A 19,266-nucleotide genomic window follows, 5' to 3' on the forward strand; every position below is an offset into this window, starting at 1 on the left:
TCGTGCACAAAGGAAACGGCTGGATTAGTAGAACACCAAACGAAGGATCTGGAATGCAGGGAAACTCCTCTAACCCATCCCGCCTTGCAAACCTATATTAATAAATGTTCTGTAAAACGTGTAGTGAAGTGCCCACCGCATTTTTAAAATGTATTTTTGAGATCTGTAAGTAATAATGCACGGCTACATTTATTTCAGACTTTATAACCTGGGGGAATTGATAGGGGATAAACCAAGAAGCTTGTTCAGCGTAATGGGAAAATATCACATAGATGCAGAAAATTGTATTTGCTCCCACGGAGGATACGTAAAATACTAATAATAATCGGGGAATGCAAGAAAAAAAATTGAGCTAAGAAGTAAGGTATCTTCGTGCTGCGTGTATGGTAGGAAAGGGAAAATAGGGATCTAGGCCTGGAATAAATTCTGGAAGTCTGTGTTACGGGTGAAAACTGACCCTTTACTCTCTTGTGCAACCAGCTGCATGAATGGAGGCAAGGACGTGTTGAATACCTCTGTAGACAGTTGAGGAAATAAGTGCCTTGTTTGTATGTTGTTCACAAAAGCCAGCTGGCTCTGTACCGCACACCAGGAGGCTTGGATTCGGCCTAGCCTTTTGGGATACATGAAGGCGGCAGTCACACAAAACGCTAGGCCGGGGTTTTCTGGACAGCTCTGATCAGCTTGGCTGATGGTGTCTTATTCCTTACAGTTTAAAAAATAAATGACATCTGGGAAGCCCTAATCAGGGTCAGAGCCATTGCAAACAGAGTACTGCAGAGAAAAGCTCCTGCCCTCTCTCTGTCCCTGTTTCACAGACTCTATTCACAGACTGCCTGCAAAAAGTTTATGGGACAGAAAAACATGAAATGAGAGGCGACAAAGCATCTACAAAAGAGGCCAAAAGTTGTGTTCAGAGGACCCATTAAAATATAGTTTATTTAAGCTTATTTTATAAACTACTGTATATCACAATTAGCTGGGTTAACTGTCAGCATCTTAGACCAAGCTAAATCCAAAAATGTGAGGGAATTCTTGGAAGCCTGGTATTCAGACAAGGCAACCAACAAATGGCAAATAGAGATAAACAACATCTACACACTATTCAAAAGAGACAATAAAAAGGAAACAAAAGGCCAGAACATCTCACCAGCAACCATCACCCAGTTAAGCAGAGCTTAACACCAAGATTATCACCAGACAAACAATCAAGCAGTAAACAATACCCTAATCAAGGAACTACCAGAAGGAGAAAAAAATAAAACAAAACCCACACCCCCACCAGCACTGGCAGGGCATGCCACTGTATATATAAACAGAGAGCAAACCCATCCCATTTTAGCACTGAAGATGTTACCTAGCCGGGTAATGAAACATTTGCAAGAAAACAGCCAAGCTCAGAGAACCCCAAGGACTGAACTCCACAGTTCAGCCCTGAGGTACGTATACTCACCTCTATTGGAAAGACTATTTGCATAATACACTTAAGTCATAGTTTGCTTAAGCATGGTTTGTTGAATAAACCACAGTTGGCTGGGTACACACAGCATGTAAAGTAAAAACAAATCACGTTAAGGCTTAGTGTGATGTTTGAACCAGTTAAAAAAAGAACAGCAGCAGCCCCAATTTAGATTATTTAAAATTTATGGAAGGTAAATTATCATTGATTAGTGATTGCGGTGGCTTTGCATAATATATCAGAGCCAGTGTACATACAAATACCATTTTCTGGAAGACAGCAGTTACCAATGGGGAATGAGATTCTGACATAATAGGCCCTTGATGTGATCTGTTCTTGCATTTTTCTGACAAGCAAATATTCAACAGGTGATGCTATTCTCAGCATGCCTGGGTGGGGAAAAAAGGCTTGCAGGCAGGTTTCCATGCAGGTATTCAAAACATAGCGGAAAAATTCCATGAGAAAAAACAAACAAACTGGAAATGAATCAGATAATCACATCCCCCTAGTTTTATGTAAGCATCCTTTCCAGTTCAAAGAAAGCAGCTGTACTACCGCATGCTATATAAGGCTTTTTCTTCCTTTCAATCATCCCATTTAAGTGTGCATAGATAATGGTGAACCTGGATGGGGAGAATAGGAGCTATCCCCCAATAGATCTACATGGCCCCAGTGGGTTGGCAACAGGGTGTATTCTCATACTGTGGGGAGCTTGTAGTCAAGGGTCTTGCTGTACTACCATTCTCCCAAACTGTCTTAAAGGAGGAAATAGGATGGAGAGGGGATACCAAGGTGGGGACAGCTGGCACATCTCATACTGTGTCCGTGAAACATAGGATAGTATACTGGGGAAAAGGCTGTCAAAGAATTCATCCTGTTGGAAGTGGGGGCCTCAGACCAACTCCTGGCTCAGTGCAGGACCTACTAAAACATTTTGGACAGATGTCTATATTCCATTCATTTGTCTTCACCTCAGGACCTCAGTTAGTCTTGCCTAGAGTCCCCCATGGTATGCCTATTTTGGCCCTGATCTGCACTTTGCAATTAACAGAACTTATTCTATAGAAAACTAGTGGAATTGACTTCTGGTGCCGGGGGCCGCTTGGAAAGATAATTTAAGGAGCAGAACCAGAGTTCTGTTCCGCATGATTTCAAGCCCCAGAGATGTGATTTTCCTTGCCACATGGGACTAAGCGCATGAGTTGTACCATTTAGAATCTCAACTGTCTGTATAAGGATGTGACTCAGAATAATTTGAGGAAAAAATAGAACACAAGCGAATAATCAGACTGCCAATTGAGAAAGCTCAGACAAGCTGCCAAAAGTGCATTTATGTGGAGGCTTATAGATGGAAATAACTCAGAGGAGAATAAAGGGCTCTTTGCAATACCACAGAATTGGGACATAGCTTTCTTTGCTCTGGGTTACAGAGAGAGTTGCCAGATGTGGCTCATTTTAATGGCTGCTGTCCCATGTTATTCCAGCACATCATAACCTTGTAGGCTAAAATGGGAGCCCCTTCAAAATGTTGCAATTCCAAGAAGGCTATGGGACAGCTTTGATTACTTTTAAGGAAAAAAAAACAGTGCTATTGCAGATCCCAAGCTTCTTAAACATAAACATGAAAATGAGGACTCCATGTTACATTTAGTTTAAAAAAAATTTCAGTGTTTACATCTGTAAATGTTATGGATTGATTCCAATTTTTAATTCAAATATTCTAATTTTTAGGATTACATTCTTCCATAAGCAGTTTACGTGTCATATAAAATGGTGTTTATTGTAATTACACTGTACTGTATAGAAATCTTTCTTCAGGAAGTTAGCAGTAATAGCTTTGGGGGGAGGGAAGGAAGCATTCAGCTGAGTAGGCTTCTGTCTTGCTCATCCCGATTTATTCTTTTATTTCATGCTTAAAATGTATATGCCACCCTTTAAAACTACCACCAGGGCTTCTTCCCTCTCCTTCCAAGTATTTTTTCCTGTAGGCCAGTTGGTAGGTAATAACCCAAGAAAGGGTTATGGAAGAGGGAAACATCCCTAAGATGACATGCCTACAAGTGGATAAAGATTTTTCAAAAGGCGAAATCTCCCTTAAGTTCAACTTTTGGGGACTTCACGGACATAGCCATGTTATTTTCTTTGCAACAATACTGAAGGGGTTTGTCGTTGCCTTTTTCAGTGGTGTCCTTTCAAATTCCCATCTAGTCTACAGCTCTGAGATAATGTATCTAGTGGTGTCCCATCCATGAGGATAACACAAATGCCCTAAATAGGGATGATGGGGAGCTCAGTTTTACCAAAGAAAAATTAGCACCTGCAAACACTGACCAAAGTAGACATTAGCTTTATTTATTTGATTGATTGACGTGGCTACCCAATTCACAAGCATGACTGTGGCTGATTTACAATTTGAAGAAGGAATTAAAAATAAATGACTGTGGCTGATTCACAGTTTGAAGAAGGAATTAAAAATAAAATGCAATATAAAAGAATAGACCTTGGGAATGTAAAAAAAACAAACAACCAAAATAACTGTAATAACAAAAGCAGCTGAGACCAACCAACACATATCTCATTCAAGGTCATATATCCTGTATTGGCTCATCCCACAGTCTGGTTCAATGCTCGGGAAGAACTGGGTCTTTAGGGCCTTGTGAAAGGACAGAAACATCAAGACTATTTGAACTGTGGGGGGTAGGAATCATATTCCATAGGGCAGGTGCTGCAACAGAGAAGGCATGCCATTTAAGTTCCCCTAGGTGGCACTGTTTTGTGGAAGGGACCTAAAGCCTGCCCATTTTGTTGGATCTCACAGGTCAAGCAGAGACAATTGGAGACAGGTGGTCCTGCGAGTAACATCACACAGATGTTAAATAAGAGCTGAGAGAGTAGAGGCTTGGGAACCTTGCAATACAGGAGCCTTTGGCTAGCTCTCCTCCCCACACATCAACACTGACTAGAAACAGCCATGGAGGAAGGAGGATGACATTTAAAGATAGCATTGCACCTTGGATTCATAAAGCTTGAAGCTCATCTAAAAGGATAATATGGTCATGGTATCAAAAGTTGCTGAGAATTCCAGAAGGGCTAGGATGGATGCACTACTGCAATTTCAGTCCTTCCAGAGGTCATCTAAAAGTGTAATTGGTGCTGTCCCACTACTGTATATCAGCTTGAAATCCAACTGAAGGGGTCCAGATAATTTTATCCAGGCTACTCTATAACTACAAGCTGACCTCCTTCTCAAGAAACTTCCCCCCAAAAGGGAAGGTTGGAGACTGGATGAAAATTGTCCAGTATCATTGGTTCCAGGGAAAGTTTCTTGAGAAAGGGATGGACCATAGCCTCTTTTAAGGTCCACTCCCTTCCTCAAGGAAGCATTTATCACCACTCCAACTATATGTCACCCCCCAGAAGGCCTTAACTAACCAGGAGGGACATGAAACTAATGTGCACTTACAGGATTGGAGACCCTGTTCACTTCCTTGGGAATAATAGGTTCAAATTCATCCCAGATAACTATGCCAGACTGTGCCCCAGTGATCTTCAAGGGACATGTGCAACTGGAGTCTACCTCTGAGCAAATTTGAGCTATTTTATCCAATAGATGCCTAGAGTAGTTTTCAGAACAGCCTTGTAGCTATTCCTCCAGGCCCTCCTTCCCTATGAGGAATTGGATTCCTTTAAACAAGGCCACTTGGTGGCTAACTGCTATCTATAATTACATTTTGCTGCTCATCACCATAAGGTAGTCCTTAAGAAAGACCTTACCAGTGTGAGATCAGATTCACTCCTAGTTTTCTTGCAGTGGTGCGGTAGCTAATTCTTCAGCCATTTCATCTTCCAGAGCTCCTCACAGAACTAGGAAGCTCTTCAGGATCTTTGGACAGAAAGAGGCTGCACAGGTGTTACTGTATTCAGTTCAAGGCCACAGCTGCCCCCCTCATTCCAGGTGACAATGAGGGCCTCAAACAAACCATGCATCAGAGCCTCAGGAACAACCCCAAGCTCCTTTTGCAACCCAGCAGGCTCCATCAGGCATCTGGGGTGGATGAACTGACTAGGTCCTTCCTCCCTGTAGTGATGGGTGATTGCAGAGAAGTCTAGGTTTAATAAAGAGCAATCTGACAATGGCAAAGGATCTCCCAATTCCAGATCACACCACCTCTGCCCCAAGATAAAAACCAGCTCTAGTGTGCAACAGCTATTATATATTAACTCCATAACCACCTGGGTCAATAGAAGCAAATATGTCCTGGGTCAGATTCACGGTGGCCATAAATTCTTGAGCTGCCTCTGAGTCCATGCCCAAAGAAGGCAGATTAAAGTCTCCAGTACCATTAGTTCCAGTAACTCTAATGCCAACACAGACATGGCCTCCAGGAACTCAGATAGGGAAGCTGGTATGCAGCAGGGAGGCTGGTTTAGCAGTAGCAATCCTATCTGATCACTACAGCGTAATCTTACTAGCAGAGTCTCACAACTGGCTATCTGTGGATCAATGCCTCTGAAAGCCACCAGAGTCTCTCAAAATAATTATACCCACCCACTGCCCCTACCCTAGGGGTTGTGGCTGGTGCCACACACAAAACCCAGATGAGGACATCTGAAAGCGCACTTCCCCCCTCCATGCCCAGCCAGGTCTCAGCAAGACACACCAGATTGGGCTTGTTATCCACTATTCAATCATGGATCAGGGAAGCTTTATCACTGTACAGACATGGCATTCAATAGCAACTGGATACTGAAGGACTATTATCAGTCGTTAGGGTTGAGCACAGCGGCTGGAATGCTGAATCAAGATTAAACACTGAGGCCACCTTTCCTGATGGCAGCCCACTATATCTCCCCCTGACCATCACCATAGAGATGTTAGCACCCACAGACATATCAGCCCCTCCTGACTCTGTTCTCCTTGACCTGAAACAAAGGGCTCCAGTTCACACTCCAATATTTCAGACATCTTTCCAGCCAATTGATCATGCAAACATCATGGACACACCACCCTCCACTCCAACTACCCAACCAATTACTCGACTCTCTACCTCTCAATCATAGCACCTGTAACCTCCAATCATCCAACCAATTACTGTACTATTTGTATGTTGGAAATGTCTCCTATGCTGCTCTATGATTTATTTATTTATTTAATTTAAGTTTATTAGCTGCCCAACTCCAATGGACTCTGAAATATACATGACAGCAGAAGGCAGTCTGTTGCTACTAGCCTGAGGCATATGCAACTGTCCAGTAACTGTCCCCAACCAGGTGACTTCCAGCCATGTGAGAATTACCACTTGCAGAATTTCCAAGCATAGTTACTAAGGAGTAGAAATTCTGAAAGATGTAGTTCCAGGGTGTGAAGTTCACCTGACTGGGGAAGGTTAATTTAACAAGTTGGGCAGCAAACCTAGACCAGCCAATCTGCTTAGCTACATTATCAGTGGACGTTTCAACCTAATCTATCTCACCAAATTATTGTTAATAAGAAAAATGGGGAGAATGCATACATGCTGTTCTATATTTTTCTGAGAAATGAATATAAGGCGCCATCAAGAATCTTGATAATTTTGGCTACTAGTTCCCTGCAGAAGGTTTGCCCAGCGAACCACTAGGAAGGAGCAGAGAATTGGGTTATCCTGAACTGCTTAGAAGTCCCCTCTGAAAATCAGTTTCAGTTTCCCATCTCCCCTCCATATGCACTGTGCTCTGGCAAACTGACATCAGAGACCATCAGAAGCCCAGGTCATCACAGATACGCTGTTCTGCAATGCATACAACCACTGTTCTTGGCTTGGGAACAAACGATCCAAAGCAGGATGTGAGGGACTCATCACACAAGTGAGTGTTGAGCTAGGACAGGCCACAAGCCTGGCAACTGGAACCAAAGCTTTTGACATGATCTCAGTCCCTTTTGCCAAGAACTGGAGGGGTGGTAGGAGACGATTCAGAGGCAAATTAACTCTTTGCTGTCTGGGTTCATAAGATCTTTCCCAGGGGGTGGGGGGCAGGAATAACTATCCTACTGAGAAGAGATCGGCACTGTCTCTGAGCTGGAAACAGCCTTTTTGCTGTTTTTTGCTTTTTTATGTCTGTGTGCTCAGACACAGCCAAGTCTGGTTCTGTGATTATGTGTGTGTTGAGTGAATGAAACACAATTTGCTTGCTTATTGCTCAGCACTGAAAGGCAGAGAGGACTTAGAAGCTGGACAGTTACACAGTGTAATTGAGCATAATTAATATGATCTGTGTATCTTTTTTATTAAAACGGGAGATGCCAAATGCAAGAGTCATAATCTGGAAACATCACATTTCCTAATATTTCCTAATGGATTTTTGCCACAATGGGGGTTTCCAAAGGAAGACTTAATTGTGCAATGACCCTGCCTCATTCACAGTTTTTTTTTTTTTTTTTACAGAGCGTCTTACATTGCAAACAAATGTAGTAAATATCGGGTATCTTACATATATAATGCAGAAATATCTTTTAAATATTAGCTCTGTGTTGTGTGGGAGGCGGGAACAAAATAGAAGTGTGGGCTGTGGCCATATGGAAATGTGAATCCACATCTCTCAGGTTTGTAAAGTATAGATTTTGTAAAGGGCATTTGTAAAGTGTAGATGTATTATACATCTACTTAACATTATACATATATGGCATGATTACAAGTACCTGTCCTGTTGTTGTTCCTTTGCAAATATACATAGTTGAACTTCAGGAAATGCCCTTGTGGAAACAAATATTTTATACTATATTCAGAGGAATCCTTGACTTTCTTCTGATTATAGAGCTATTGTATTCTGCAAGATCTTTAGTTAATTCACCCATAAAAGAAATTATGAGAAAGATATGTAACCTCTAGAAGATTCTAAGGAGTCAGTTTTAAACATATTTAAAGGGCTGATTTTATCTTTATTTTTTAAACAGAGTTGTCTAGATTCTAATATGCCTTTTCTAGGATGCACAGGGGATAAATGGTTAGAAGAATTCAATAATTCTCGTTTTTTTTCCATTTTTATATTGTTTTATTGTATTATTATGAAATACAAGTAGTAGATTTAATTATTTGGATACAGTGGTATTTATACAGTTTGACTGGAGATTATTAACGGTTTGATGTTTACATAAATCTTTAAAAATAAAGAAAAAAGGTTATATCAATATTAACTGTGATTTCTAAAATGTTAATATTGGTAAACATAAGATTGGTTAAATTTTTCATCTAAAGCTAAATGTGGCATTAATAAACAACTGCATTCCATTCTAAAATATGATAGAGATCTTGAACAGGGAATCTAGAATCATCCCTGAAACGTAAAGCAATCATTCCCTTTTTTTAGAAAACCTTGGAAACTCTATGTATTGATGAAATTTGAGATTCCTAAAGGAGAACTTACTAAATTACAATTCCCAGAATTCTTTGGGAGAAATAATGATAGTTAAAATGGTAGAACCAGTTTAGGATCATAGTGACAAGAGGACCTTAGTAACTAATGCCATTAAAGGGCTGGTTTAACAGCTTTGATACATATTCATACAATGCTGAAGAGATTGAACTTTGTGCAATGCTAATACTTCCTCTCCTAGAAATGAAACAGCTATCCATTAAACAGTTGACTAACTTTGCACAGTGCACTAAGCCATAATAGCTATCTTTGCCCAACATGTATATCCTTGGTTAATTTAACTATGATTTGTTCACTTAATCCAGTTGCCTTGGTCTGCATAAGACACTGTAGCATAAGCTAACCATATTGGCTATATCCACAAAACATAAAAGGCTAAAGTGTAGTTTAAAACATAGTCAATGAAGCTTGCTTAATTGATGTCCTAGCATTTTATGGGAACACAGCTAATTGTGGTTCATTCAATAAACTCTGGTTGAGCAAGATAGCTTAATGTAATGTATGAATCCAGTCAATGTCACAACACAAAGTGATGTAAGTTGTGTTGATGATGATGATGATGCTATCCGTTCAATCGTGTCCAATTCTCAGCAATTCTATGGAACAGCTCTCTCCACATTTCTGATCTTGTACGGCTTCTTTCAGTTGTTTTATGCACTGGTTGATGTCAGCTTTGATGGTGTCTAGCCACTGTGTTTTTTGGTGGCCTCGTTTCCTTTTACCGCTGACCATTCTGGGCATAACTGCCTTTTCCAGTGAGTTTGATTGCATGACATGGCTGAAATAAGTAAGGCAGAATTTTGTGATTTTGCCTTCCAGAGATATGTCTGGTTTTATACCCTCCAGAACTTGCTTGTTTGTCACCTGTGCTGTCCAAGGAATGCACAGGAGCCTTCTCCAGCACCACAGCTCGAACGAGTCAATTTTCCTCCTGTTTAGTTTTTTCATGGTCCAACTTTCGCAACTGTAGGTAGCTATGGGAAACACAATAGCGTATACTAATCTGCATTTAGTTCCAGGCTGATGTCCTTGCTTTGCTCATCATTGCTGTGCGACCTAGTGAGATTCAACGCTTTATTTCTTGACTGCATTTACTGTTTTGATTAATCTGCGATCCTAGGAAAGTGAATTCTTGCACCCATTCGATCTCTTCACCACCAATTGCTATTTTGACATTTCCATTCCTTGCAGTGGTCATGAGCTTGGTCTTTTTGATGTTCAAGAAGAGGCCAAATTTCTCACTTTCTTTTTTAATCCTTTTGATCAGATGTTTCAGGCCTTCTTTGATTTCTGAGAGGAGAGTTGTATCATCAGCATATCGAAGATTGTTGATATTCCTTCCTGAAATCTTTATTCCAATCTTTTGTTTGTGTTAGCTTTTTACAAATGTGTGTGAAACTCATTACTAAAGATAAATAAGTAATTAACTTTTTAAAAATGTAGACCTTAAAGATGTGTAAAGGCTGGGCTTTTAATCTCAGATGACAATAAAGTGAATGGATCTGGAAAAAAATGGGAGATGCAACTTGTTAAAATGCCTGAGTTTTAGAGGCACTCTGTGCTCTCCTCTTTTTTGTGCTATCAAATGATTGAATCCATGAAAAAACACAGGATCAAGAAAGATTTTAAGTGTATTTAGAGAGAACAGGAAATAGCCTGGATTCCTCTCTCTGGCTGGAATTTAATTCAGCAGCCTAGATCCAGAGAAGAGACCTTACAAAGAAAAGTATAGCTCCACCAGGAAACGTTGCCTCTGAAGATCCACCTAGACCAGCAAGCCACAATACATCTTCTGTTCCCTTTTCTGGGAGAGAGAGAAACATGACTGGATGACTTGAAATTGGAGAGGGAGATGCTGGAAATCGGGTCTCTTGGAAGGGAGACAAATGGGAAAAGAGGAATCTAGGAAAAGCCACAGGAAAAGTGAGGCTGGTGGTTAGAGATACATTTGCTGGCTGGAGAATCCCTGTATACAGATGTCTCCTTGTTACACGAGCAGGCAGCAGCAACCAAGTATCAAACTGCAGACAAATTTAAATGACTGGTATCATATCCAGAATTAGAAACAGAAAAAGACATGGGTTTTTACAGCAAAGCATATTTTAGATTTGTAGCTTCCACAAACCTCCATTACAGTCATCCACAATGCCAAGTCTAGCCTATCAGCTACATATGTTCTGTTTACTGGACATGCTATACCACTGCAGATTGTGGAAGAGCGTGTGTGTGCAGCACCATCTTACCTCCCATAGCAAATGCTTACATTAACCTAAGGCTACCCGATCTGGATTGCAAAACTCAGGAGCACCACTAAATGGCAAGCAAAGGCTTGATTTTCTGTATCTCTTTGCAGTAGTTGTCTGGATTTTTGTTACACAGAACTCTGTAGATCGTGTGAATCTGCAAGTGATCAACACTGTAAAATTGCTTTGCAGAAACTGGAGTTTGAACCAGATGCTGCAGGCTTACAAAACATACATGGCTACAGGTCAGTTTCCATCTCTGGTCAATGAGACAGCCAGGATAGAGATTAGTTAGTGTGTGCTTGTTGATTCTTTTCAGTACTTTAGTGTATCATGGAAGCACTCAGAGATTGGATTCACACTGTACTTAGTGCAATGTCATGTTTAACCATGGTTTGTTCAACTAGAATTAACTGGTTTCATACGAGAAGATATGCCATAAGCTGTGTTTTAAAAACTTGTGTTTAGAGTTTCACATGCACAGTAATCAAAGCCAGATAAATTATAATGTGGGTTAATGCAATGTGTGAACCTAGATCTGTGTGCAGATTGGGGCTGCAGGACTAGAAAGCTACTAGATAGCAGCAGAGATATAGAAAATTCTAGTCTGTAACTTGCATCTAGCAGTTGTCTGATATTTGCAGCCCAGAGCGGGTAGTCCTAACATAAAAGTTAATTCATACAAGACACTTAAGTAATTTAGTACGTTAGTGGAATCCATTTTGAGTTTCTGCAAACCAGCTTTTATTTATTTATTTATTTATTTATTTATTTAATTTATTTATTTATTTACGTATTTATTTAGTAGACTTGTCCACGCGCATCTCCCCACTTTTATAACCTAGGTTTGTCGTCAGTAATAAAATCTCATCTACCCAAACTTCCAAGAGTGGCCATTTTAGATTCATACAATACTGTAACCAACAAACCTTAGTTAAGGAGATATAATGAGGTATAAGATAGTAGCATGAGTGTGCTTGTTAAACAAATTGGGAAACAAATGGAAAAATTCAGCCTTACAATTTGCGATTTCATGGATCCATGGGATATTGAAAAAAAAAAAAGAAACAATGCAGCCCTTGGCCACGATAAATATTATCTATTGCTCTGCATGTGGTGAGAACCCAGCTAATTAAGGTTTATTCAGTCAACTATGGTTAAATGAGACATACCTTAGCTTACAGAGTAAACCAGGTCAGTAAATTATGAGCTGTATTAGTTTGCCATCATTTCTGAAGTGTTCATAAGCCAGTATTTGCCAGGGACAATGTAAAGAACATAAGAATAGCTTTGCTGGATCAGGCCAAGGCCCATCCTAGTCCAGCATTTTATTTCTCATGTGCCTCTGGGGCACTCACAAGTGACGTGGAGACACACGCCTCTCCTACTGTTGTTCCTCTGCAATTGATATTGGAAGTATATTGCCCCCAACTCAGAGGTAACGTAACATGAAGTCTTCAACCTAGCAGCCCTTGAAAGACCTCCTCTCCCTGAATTTATCCAATCCCCTTTCAACCCAGCCAAATTAGTGGCCAGTACCTCCACATCTTGTGGCAATGAATTCCACAGTTAAAGATGATAGCAGAATGGGTCATAGAGAGAGGAGTGAGAGAGCAAAAGGTTCAGTGTGCAGAGCTCAACAGAATTTTGAAACCACAGGGGAACAGAAGGGATAACCCCAAAGGCTGGGTGTGTGCAACATGTAAGCGCACAACATGGTGGATGAGTGTGTGGGTCAGTGTGTCCTTATGATCATAGCCAGGACTGTCATGGGATAACCAAATCCTGAATAGCAAAACCAGGAAACCATTTTCAAGGCTAATTTCTGATGGTGAGAAAAATGTCCATGAAGCAATGAAGGGAGCCAAGGGTAGCCTTGCCTGTGCTTTCATATCATGGTGTCTGGACGGGGAAGAGCTGCCTTTCCATGCTAATGTACCTCCTGGCTTGGCAAAAGCCATGTTCTGTGCCTTTACATCATTTAGACTGACAACAGCTACGGTGGTTTGCAAGCATGTTATGTGAGTTTTCTTTCCTCATCCTGTGTAGAGCAGACAAAGTCTTACAAAGATTTCAGGAAAATGGGGGCAGGGGAAGGAGTATTTTGTTTTTTTTTTGTTTTTGCTAGTGTTTTAAATAAGCACTGACCTCTATTCCTCCTCAGATTAGAGAAGTAAGTTTAGTTTAAAACATACACAGCCAGATGTGGCTGCAATCCATAGAATCCATAAAGGCCATAAAATCTCTATCAGGCTCTGTTACCATTGTTGTTATTCTACTGTTTGATAGTAGGAGCTAGTCTTGGGGAAAACAGATCAAAACTGACAACAGGAGTTGAAAACATTTGAGAATTGTGAAATTTCGTTGAAAAACTTGAGAAACAGAAATTCCAAGAGGTTCCAGTCCTGATGTAGACACAATTAAAAGTACTTGGTAAACAAGTGGAGATCAGATGTTTGTTGTTTGAACCTTACTTGGAGGAAAAAAAACATGCATGTTATGAAAACTGCATGACTGCTAGCTTTTAGACTGAGAGAGATAAAGGAAGGACATAACCTTTAGAGGTGACTGGAAAGTGCAGAAAGGAAAAAAGGATAAATTCCTGAATTGAAAGTATGGGATTGGAAATAAATGAACACACCCCATATGGATATTTGTGTACACAGAGGACACCAATGTGGTATAGTGGTTAAAGTGCTGGACTAGGAGTGGGGAAACCCAGGTTCTAGACCTCCCTTGGGCACAAAAGCTGGCTGGATAACGTTGGGCCAGTCACACCCTTAGACTGGGAAGCTGAAAAACATATACCTACTAACCCACATTGGACCACCATGGTGGATTATGGTCCATAACCTTCAATGAAGAGACCTTCATCCTGCAGTGGATTGATTCGGGCTAATAATAGTAATAATATGCACAGACACGCACAACATTCAAATCTGCAGTTCTTTTACATACTACCAGAGATCAAAGTCTGCCTTTAGCCCTACTCAAGACCTAAAAAAAAAGACTTCTTGAGCGTGTACTGTACAGGATAGAGAAAGGAAGGGGGGGGAACCCTCAAAGTAAGCCGACTTCAAAACGAGCTGATTTTTTTTCCAACGGCAGCTGTTAGCCCAACCCTCCCATAGTGCGAGGAAATAAATTGCCAACACCTCCTTTTTTCAGACTTTTTGTCAATATCCTCCCGGATAGGAAGGGGGAAAAACCCAGTACTCTCCTCCTCGGGGAGGCGGTAAGAGCCAATAGATATTCATGGCTGTGTGTGGCTAATGAAATCCCATTTCTATCCAGTTATAAGAAAGAAAAGAAAAGGCCCGAAGAGCAGGGACTGAAATCTGCTTGCAAGCACTCTGCTCTCAACGCCTGGCGCTGCAGTACGAAAAAGCCAACCCACTCAGCGAGGAGTCGGTGTGGAGAGAGCGCGGGAGGAGGAGGAGGAGGAAGCGAGGGGAGTGGGAGTGTGGAGGACTTAGCAGACGCTCCAACGTGGATAAGCTTCGAGCTTTCTGATACATTCCTGCCTGGCCAGGGCGACGCTTCCTGCGAGAGCTGTGCCGACTTGTTGCAAAGATCTGTCTTAGAAAGCAGCGAAATCAATCCACTGGGTTCCTCGTCTTCCCCCACCCCCGATCCTTCCCCTTCGCGGCTCAAGCGACGTTCGAGCTGGTCGAATCCACTTCCTTTCTGAAGGAGGTCGGGGCAATTTGATGGAGACTTCAAGCAGCCTGGCGTTGGGGGGGCGATCGCGGGGGGATTTTGGAGGGGACTGAAGAAGGGAGGGGTGGCAGTGCAGACATGCAGAGAGCCAGCGTGATGGGGATGCCCAGTCCGGAACCCAGTGGATCATATTCCCAGCAGTTCAAAGCCATGAGGTTCTCCTATCACATCGAAGGGGGAGCGACTACTTCGCCCCAAATCCGAGCTGGTAAGCGCGAGAGGACTGGGCGGGAGGGGGTTTCTTGAGGCGAGGGCTTATGTTCTTTGGGTAACAAATGAAGAAGCAGTTGCTCCTTAGCGCCGGGCGAAGGGTCGTAGCAGAATAAGGCTTGGTTTCGATACTCCTCTCTAGCGAAGGGAACGAATGCCTAATGGTTAAAGGAGGGAGCGCCTGCATCCCAGGAGGAGCTCGGCTTTTTCTTTTGGTGCAGTTGGGGGAGCGGGACCCTCTGTTAGAGCGATAAGATTGCAAAAGGCATGGTTTGCTTTGGAAAGAGACATACGTGGAATCTGGTGAAGGTATTTGTGCGCCTGTAATGCAAAAGCCCCAGATAAAAAGCGCTGTGGAATTTCATTGTCGTAATTTGTAGCAGCTTCGAGTTAAAGTAGAATTTTAAAAAATGGGGGGGGGAGCAAAAGCAATGGTGTGCTTAAAATAATCCCATCGCTGTAGATTGTAGGATGAAAAATTAGACATTCCGTTTTAGTCTCCTGCCCCAAAGTGCCTACAGTAGGAATGCAGCTCTTGTTTCTCCTGTGTCCTATTTTCCACCTCTTTTCAGGGTAGTTGTCTTGGCCTTTCATTCTGAAAGCCCCCCCCCTCTTTTTTTTTTTTGCAATCCTGCCATTTTGCTTTTCAAATCCTTAAAACTGCAGGCAGCTTTCGGAACAAAGAGACATGGCAGTTAAATTGAAATGGAGGAGGTTCAGAAGAGAGATGTTTGCAGGAATATTAGCTGCAGCACTCTTTAATTTAATCCCAGCGTTTTTTTAAAACTGTTGAGGAAAACACAGAGCTGCTTTGCTTTCAAATGCAATTCTCCATTTATCTCCTGTCTTTCACCCTTGCATAGACACTTTGCTATCACTTCCATAGCCAGGCAATTCAACTTGGTCCTGCTGAATGATCTTGGAGACAACTTGTTGCCACAGTTTCTATAGCTGGAATATATAGATTTGGCCTACTTAAGCTGCATCAGTGGAACTCCTTGCCACTTTCTTCTCAGGCTGTGTTCACATGACATGCTGAATTGTAGAAAGCCAGTCATAGCAGCCATAGTTTAGTGAAGCCTATTATGCCAAGACAGCTGTATGGCTAATTAATGGTTTAGTTTCTCATATGAATCCAGAAAACTGGTTTAATTGAGTAAACCGTGGATTAGCATTCATGTCAACAGATGCAGAAAAACTCACAGCTTTTAACAAAATTGGTACAGAAGGAATTGGTCATAGGTCATATACTGTACAGTATTTTGCTTAACCTGGGATTTTTATGCTATTTCTTCTGGGTCAGGCACCAGACTGCTCCCAATCAAGGTGCAAATGTGCAGGTTGGTGTCTCTTCTCTGCCCACACCTCCATCGCTGTGAAGAATCTCACAGGAGATACTCACACGTTTGAGTCACCCTTGTAAGTTTGATATTCTTAGAAGCATTCTGTGGCCTGAGAAAAGCCGTGAAACACACACACCACCCCAAGTTCTTTTCCTCCACAGTGGCTGAAAAATATGATCTGAGAATAGGATATCTTGTGTCTCTCTCCCCCTTCCTCCCTAACAACTGGGATGGGGAACCTACACCAGCCTTCCTTTAAAAGCATCCTTGATTGTGATACCTGTCTGTTGCTTGGCTTCAGGCAGCATCAGTCCTTCACAGAAATGGTGCTTCCTCCTGGCTAGAACTGAATGAAGGCCTGCAGAGTTGGCTTCAGAGCTCAACCACAAGGGGGGAGATGAAATGGGATATACAGTGGATCCTTTCTGGCCCTGGTTTTCCCTGAGACGGGCAAACCCTTCCCATCTCCACCCCTTTCCTTTGTTGATTCAGACCAGAGTAAGCTTTGTGTGTCTCTCTCTCTTTTTCCTCCCTCTGTGCCTCGGCCAACACCTGGCAAGACTGCAAATACATGGGATGGGTGCTGCCACTGGGCAGAGAAACCAGACAAACCCAACAGCAGCTTTTCATCTTCTTGGAACTTATTTATTTTTAGGATTGTTTTTATGTTGTATTTTAATGAGTTTTTATCTTGTTGTAAACCGCCCAGAGTTGTTTCACGAGATGGGCGGTGACAAATTTGATAAATAAATAAATAAAGCCAACTCAGCTTGGGTTAAGGCCCTGATTCGTTCCTTCCAGTGTCAGAAAGTACACGATCTCTAGTACTGCAACAACAGTGCCTCGTGTATTCTCTCCTTTCCCTATTTGTCTTCCTTCCAGATCATTGTTTAGCCACTAGGCTCTTCTCTAGTCTTTGGGCTGGGGAAGTAACCCAGGAATCATGGCTCTCCACACTCTGGGCTTTGAAATTGTAGATCTTTTCCCTTCACCCTTCAGCAACCAGTGGGCTGAAGACATAAGGCTGCCATAAATAAGATTGTGGTGTTGGTTGCCCTCAGTGATCCGGGCCAGAATTGCTGGGTGGCAGTGCAGTGAGACGAGTTCTACACAGAGATGCCAAGAGAACAGCTGGGGAGAGTAGGGGACTTCTGATGTGCTTCTGTCCCCCCCACCCCGCCCCTCAGGCTCTAGGTATTCTCCACTGTCTCAGGAAGGCTAAAGGGCTGGAATGGTCAAGGAGATCTTAAGCAGGTCTGTTCACTTCAACTGGAAGCCAGCTATTTCTTAAAGACTGCGCCTGTGTGTGTATCTGCTTCCTTTTTGCAATCCAGGTTTTCAGCCACAAAGGAAGCCCTGGTTTGTTGCTTCTAGAAGGGGGTGGCTGACTGGCATGGCTTGGAAGCAAAATGTCTTGCTTAACAGGAAGTGTGTTGGAAATCCTGGCTTCTTTAGGAGGTAGTACAGATTCTCCCAACCTGGCAGCCTCCAGAAGTGTTTGCTCTCCCAGACCCAGTGGCTACATTGGTGGGAGTGATGAGTGCAGTAGTCGAGCGCTTTGGGCGGCTCTAGGAGCTGATTCCTCAGCTCTGCAAAAAATCAGGAATGTTGTGATCAGAGGAGGGGCGCAGGACTGGCTCTTCATTTGCTGCATGGAGTCGGCAAATTAAGTTGCAGGAAAGTGATTTACAATGGAGAAGGGCCAGATGTATTTGTAATGATTGTTTATAGGCTTTTTTGCATTCCTGCAAGAGCAGCTAGAGTGCTGTTTGACCAGGGGCTAACCATCTTTGTCCCCTGTCTCTGACTCCTTCCCCATTCCAGTATCAGTAGCTGTATTTCTGATCTCCTCCCTTATCCTCCTTCCTTACAAAGCTTTGAGGAACTGCTGGGTTGACATAAAAACAAAGCCACATCCTGGCTCCAGGCAAAGCCACAGGGGGACTATTTGGGGGCCAGAGCTTGGCTTAGGATGAGACCAAAAGGCCCAGGCCTTTTAGCTCCTACCATGGAGATGCCACATGTGATCTGAGGAACTTGAAACTGGTTGGCTCGGAGGCAGGGGAGTATCCAAGGAGTTTCCTGAGTAAAAAGGAAAAGAAAAAAAAAAGACCCAGGTGCTTACCTTGTTGCTCACCTCTAATGCTTTCTCTGATCTTTAAGCAGATTAAAAAAAAAATCAATAGGAAAAGAAAACTAGGTTGGAGCCCTAAAAATAGTCCCACAGTTCATTTAAAAATGCATAGTTTGGTGACAGGAACACCTCAGAGTTTTAAATCAAACAAATATATGTATTTCAGCAGTTCAGCTAATGCCTCATGTAAGTGAACTGAGGTGCATCAAGAAATGTGGGATCAAATTTTAATTGAATAGCTTCGAGGCTGAAATCTTGTAGGTACTTGTGGAGAGTATAGGTTAAAGAAGTCTTACTTTTAAAGAAACATAAATAGGATTGTGTGGCAGTGCTACTATCTTTAATTTTAGTTGGGCTCATATAATATGCTAAGCCCAAACCAATCGAAACAAATTTTGGCTTAATGTGTTATGTGAATCTAGCCAATTCTGGTTTATTCAGCGAACCATCTTTAGACAAGCAGTAGCTTAGTATTTGTATGAATCAGGCCATAGTCTTTCTTATACTGTATTATATTAATATAGCTCACTAAACAACCAGTAGCATTTAGTCCCAGAGCTTAACTAAGAGCTTGGCCAATTATAAATCCATATTAAATCTTGCAGTCACATTAGGGGAAGTATTGATTGAATAGTTCCTATGTTTTTTTGAAGCACTGAGAATCCAGCTGCCTCTTTAATCAAGCATTATGGCCTATTGTGTAGCCTGAACCAAAACGGCTGCATTCCAGGATCTGGGAGTAGTACC

At 42.1% G+C, this 19,266-nt stretch overlaps 2 protein-coding genes across 4 annotated transcripts in view; one reads left to right on the forward strand and one right to left on the reverse strand.

The window, feature by feature from the left end:
• The window catches only part of GNL3L (G protein nucleolar 3 like), a 43,813-nt gene that overhangs the window by 17,134 nt on the left and 7,413 nt on the right, over positions 1-19,266 (reverse strand). The gene's annotated exons all lie outside the window — the stretch shown is intronic.
• Positions 14,353-19,266, forward strand: part of FGD1 (FYVE, RhoGEF and PH domain containing 1) — a 55,098-nt gene continuing 50,184 nt past the window's right edge. The window contains exon 1 of one of the 2 annotated variants that reach the window (XM_088137787.1): positions 14,353-15,040. In XM_088137787.1, coding sequence (XP_087993913.1) covers positions 14,911-15,040 — 130 coding nt within the window. In that variant the 5' untranslated portion in view covers positions 14,353-14,910. The remainder of the gene's footprint in view (positions 15,041-19,266) is intronic. The other variant, XM_007432864.3, reaches the window with a different exon arrangement.

The sequence above is a fragment of the Python bivittatus genome, unplaced genomic scaffold (assembly GCF_059951505.1).
Source record: "Python bivittatus isolate LINGU-HERP-01145 unplaced genomic scaffold, Pbiv_v1 ctg000220_np1212, whole genome shotgun sequence".
NCBI lineage: Eukaryota > Metazoa > Chordata > Lepidosauria > Squamata > Pythonidae > Python > Python bivittatus.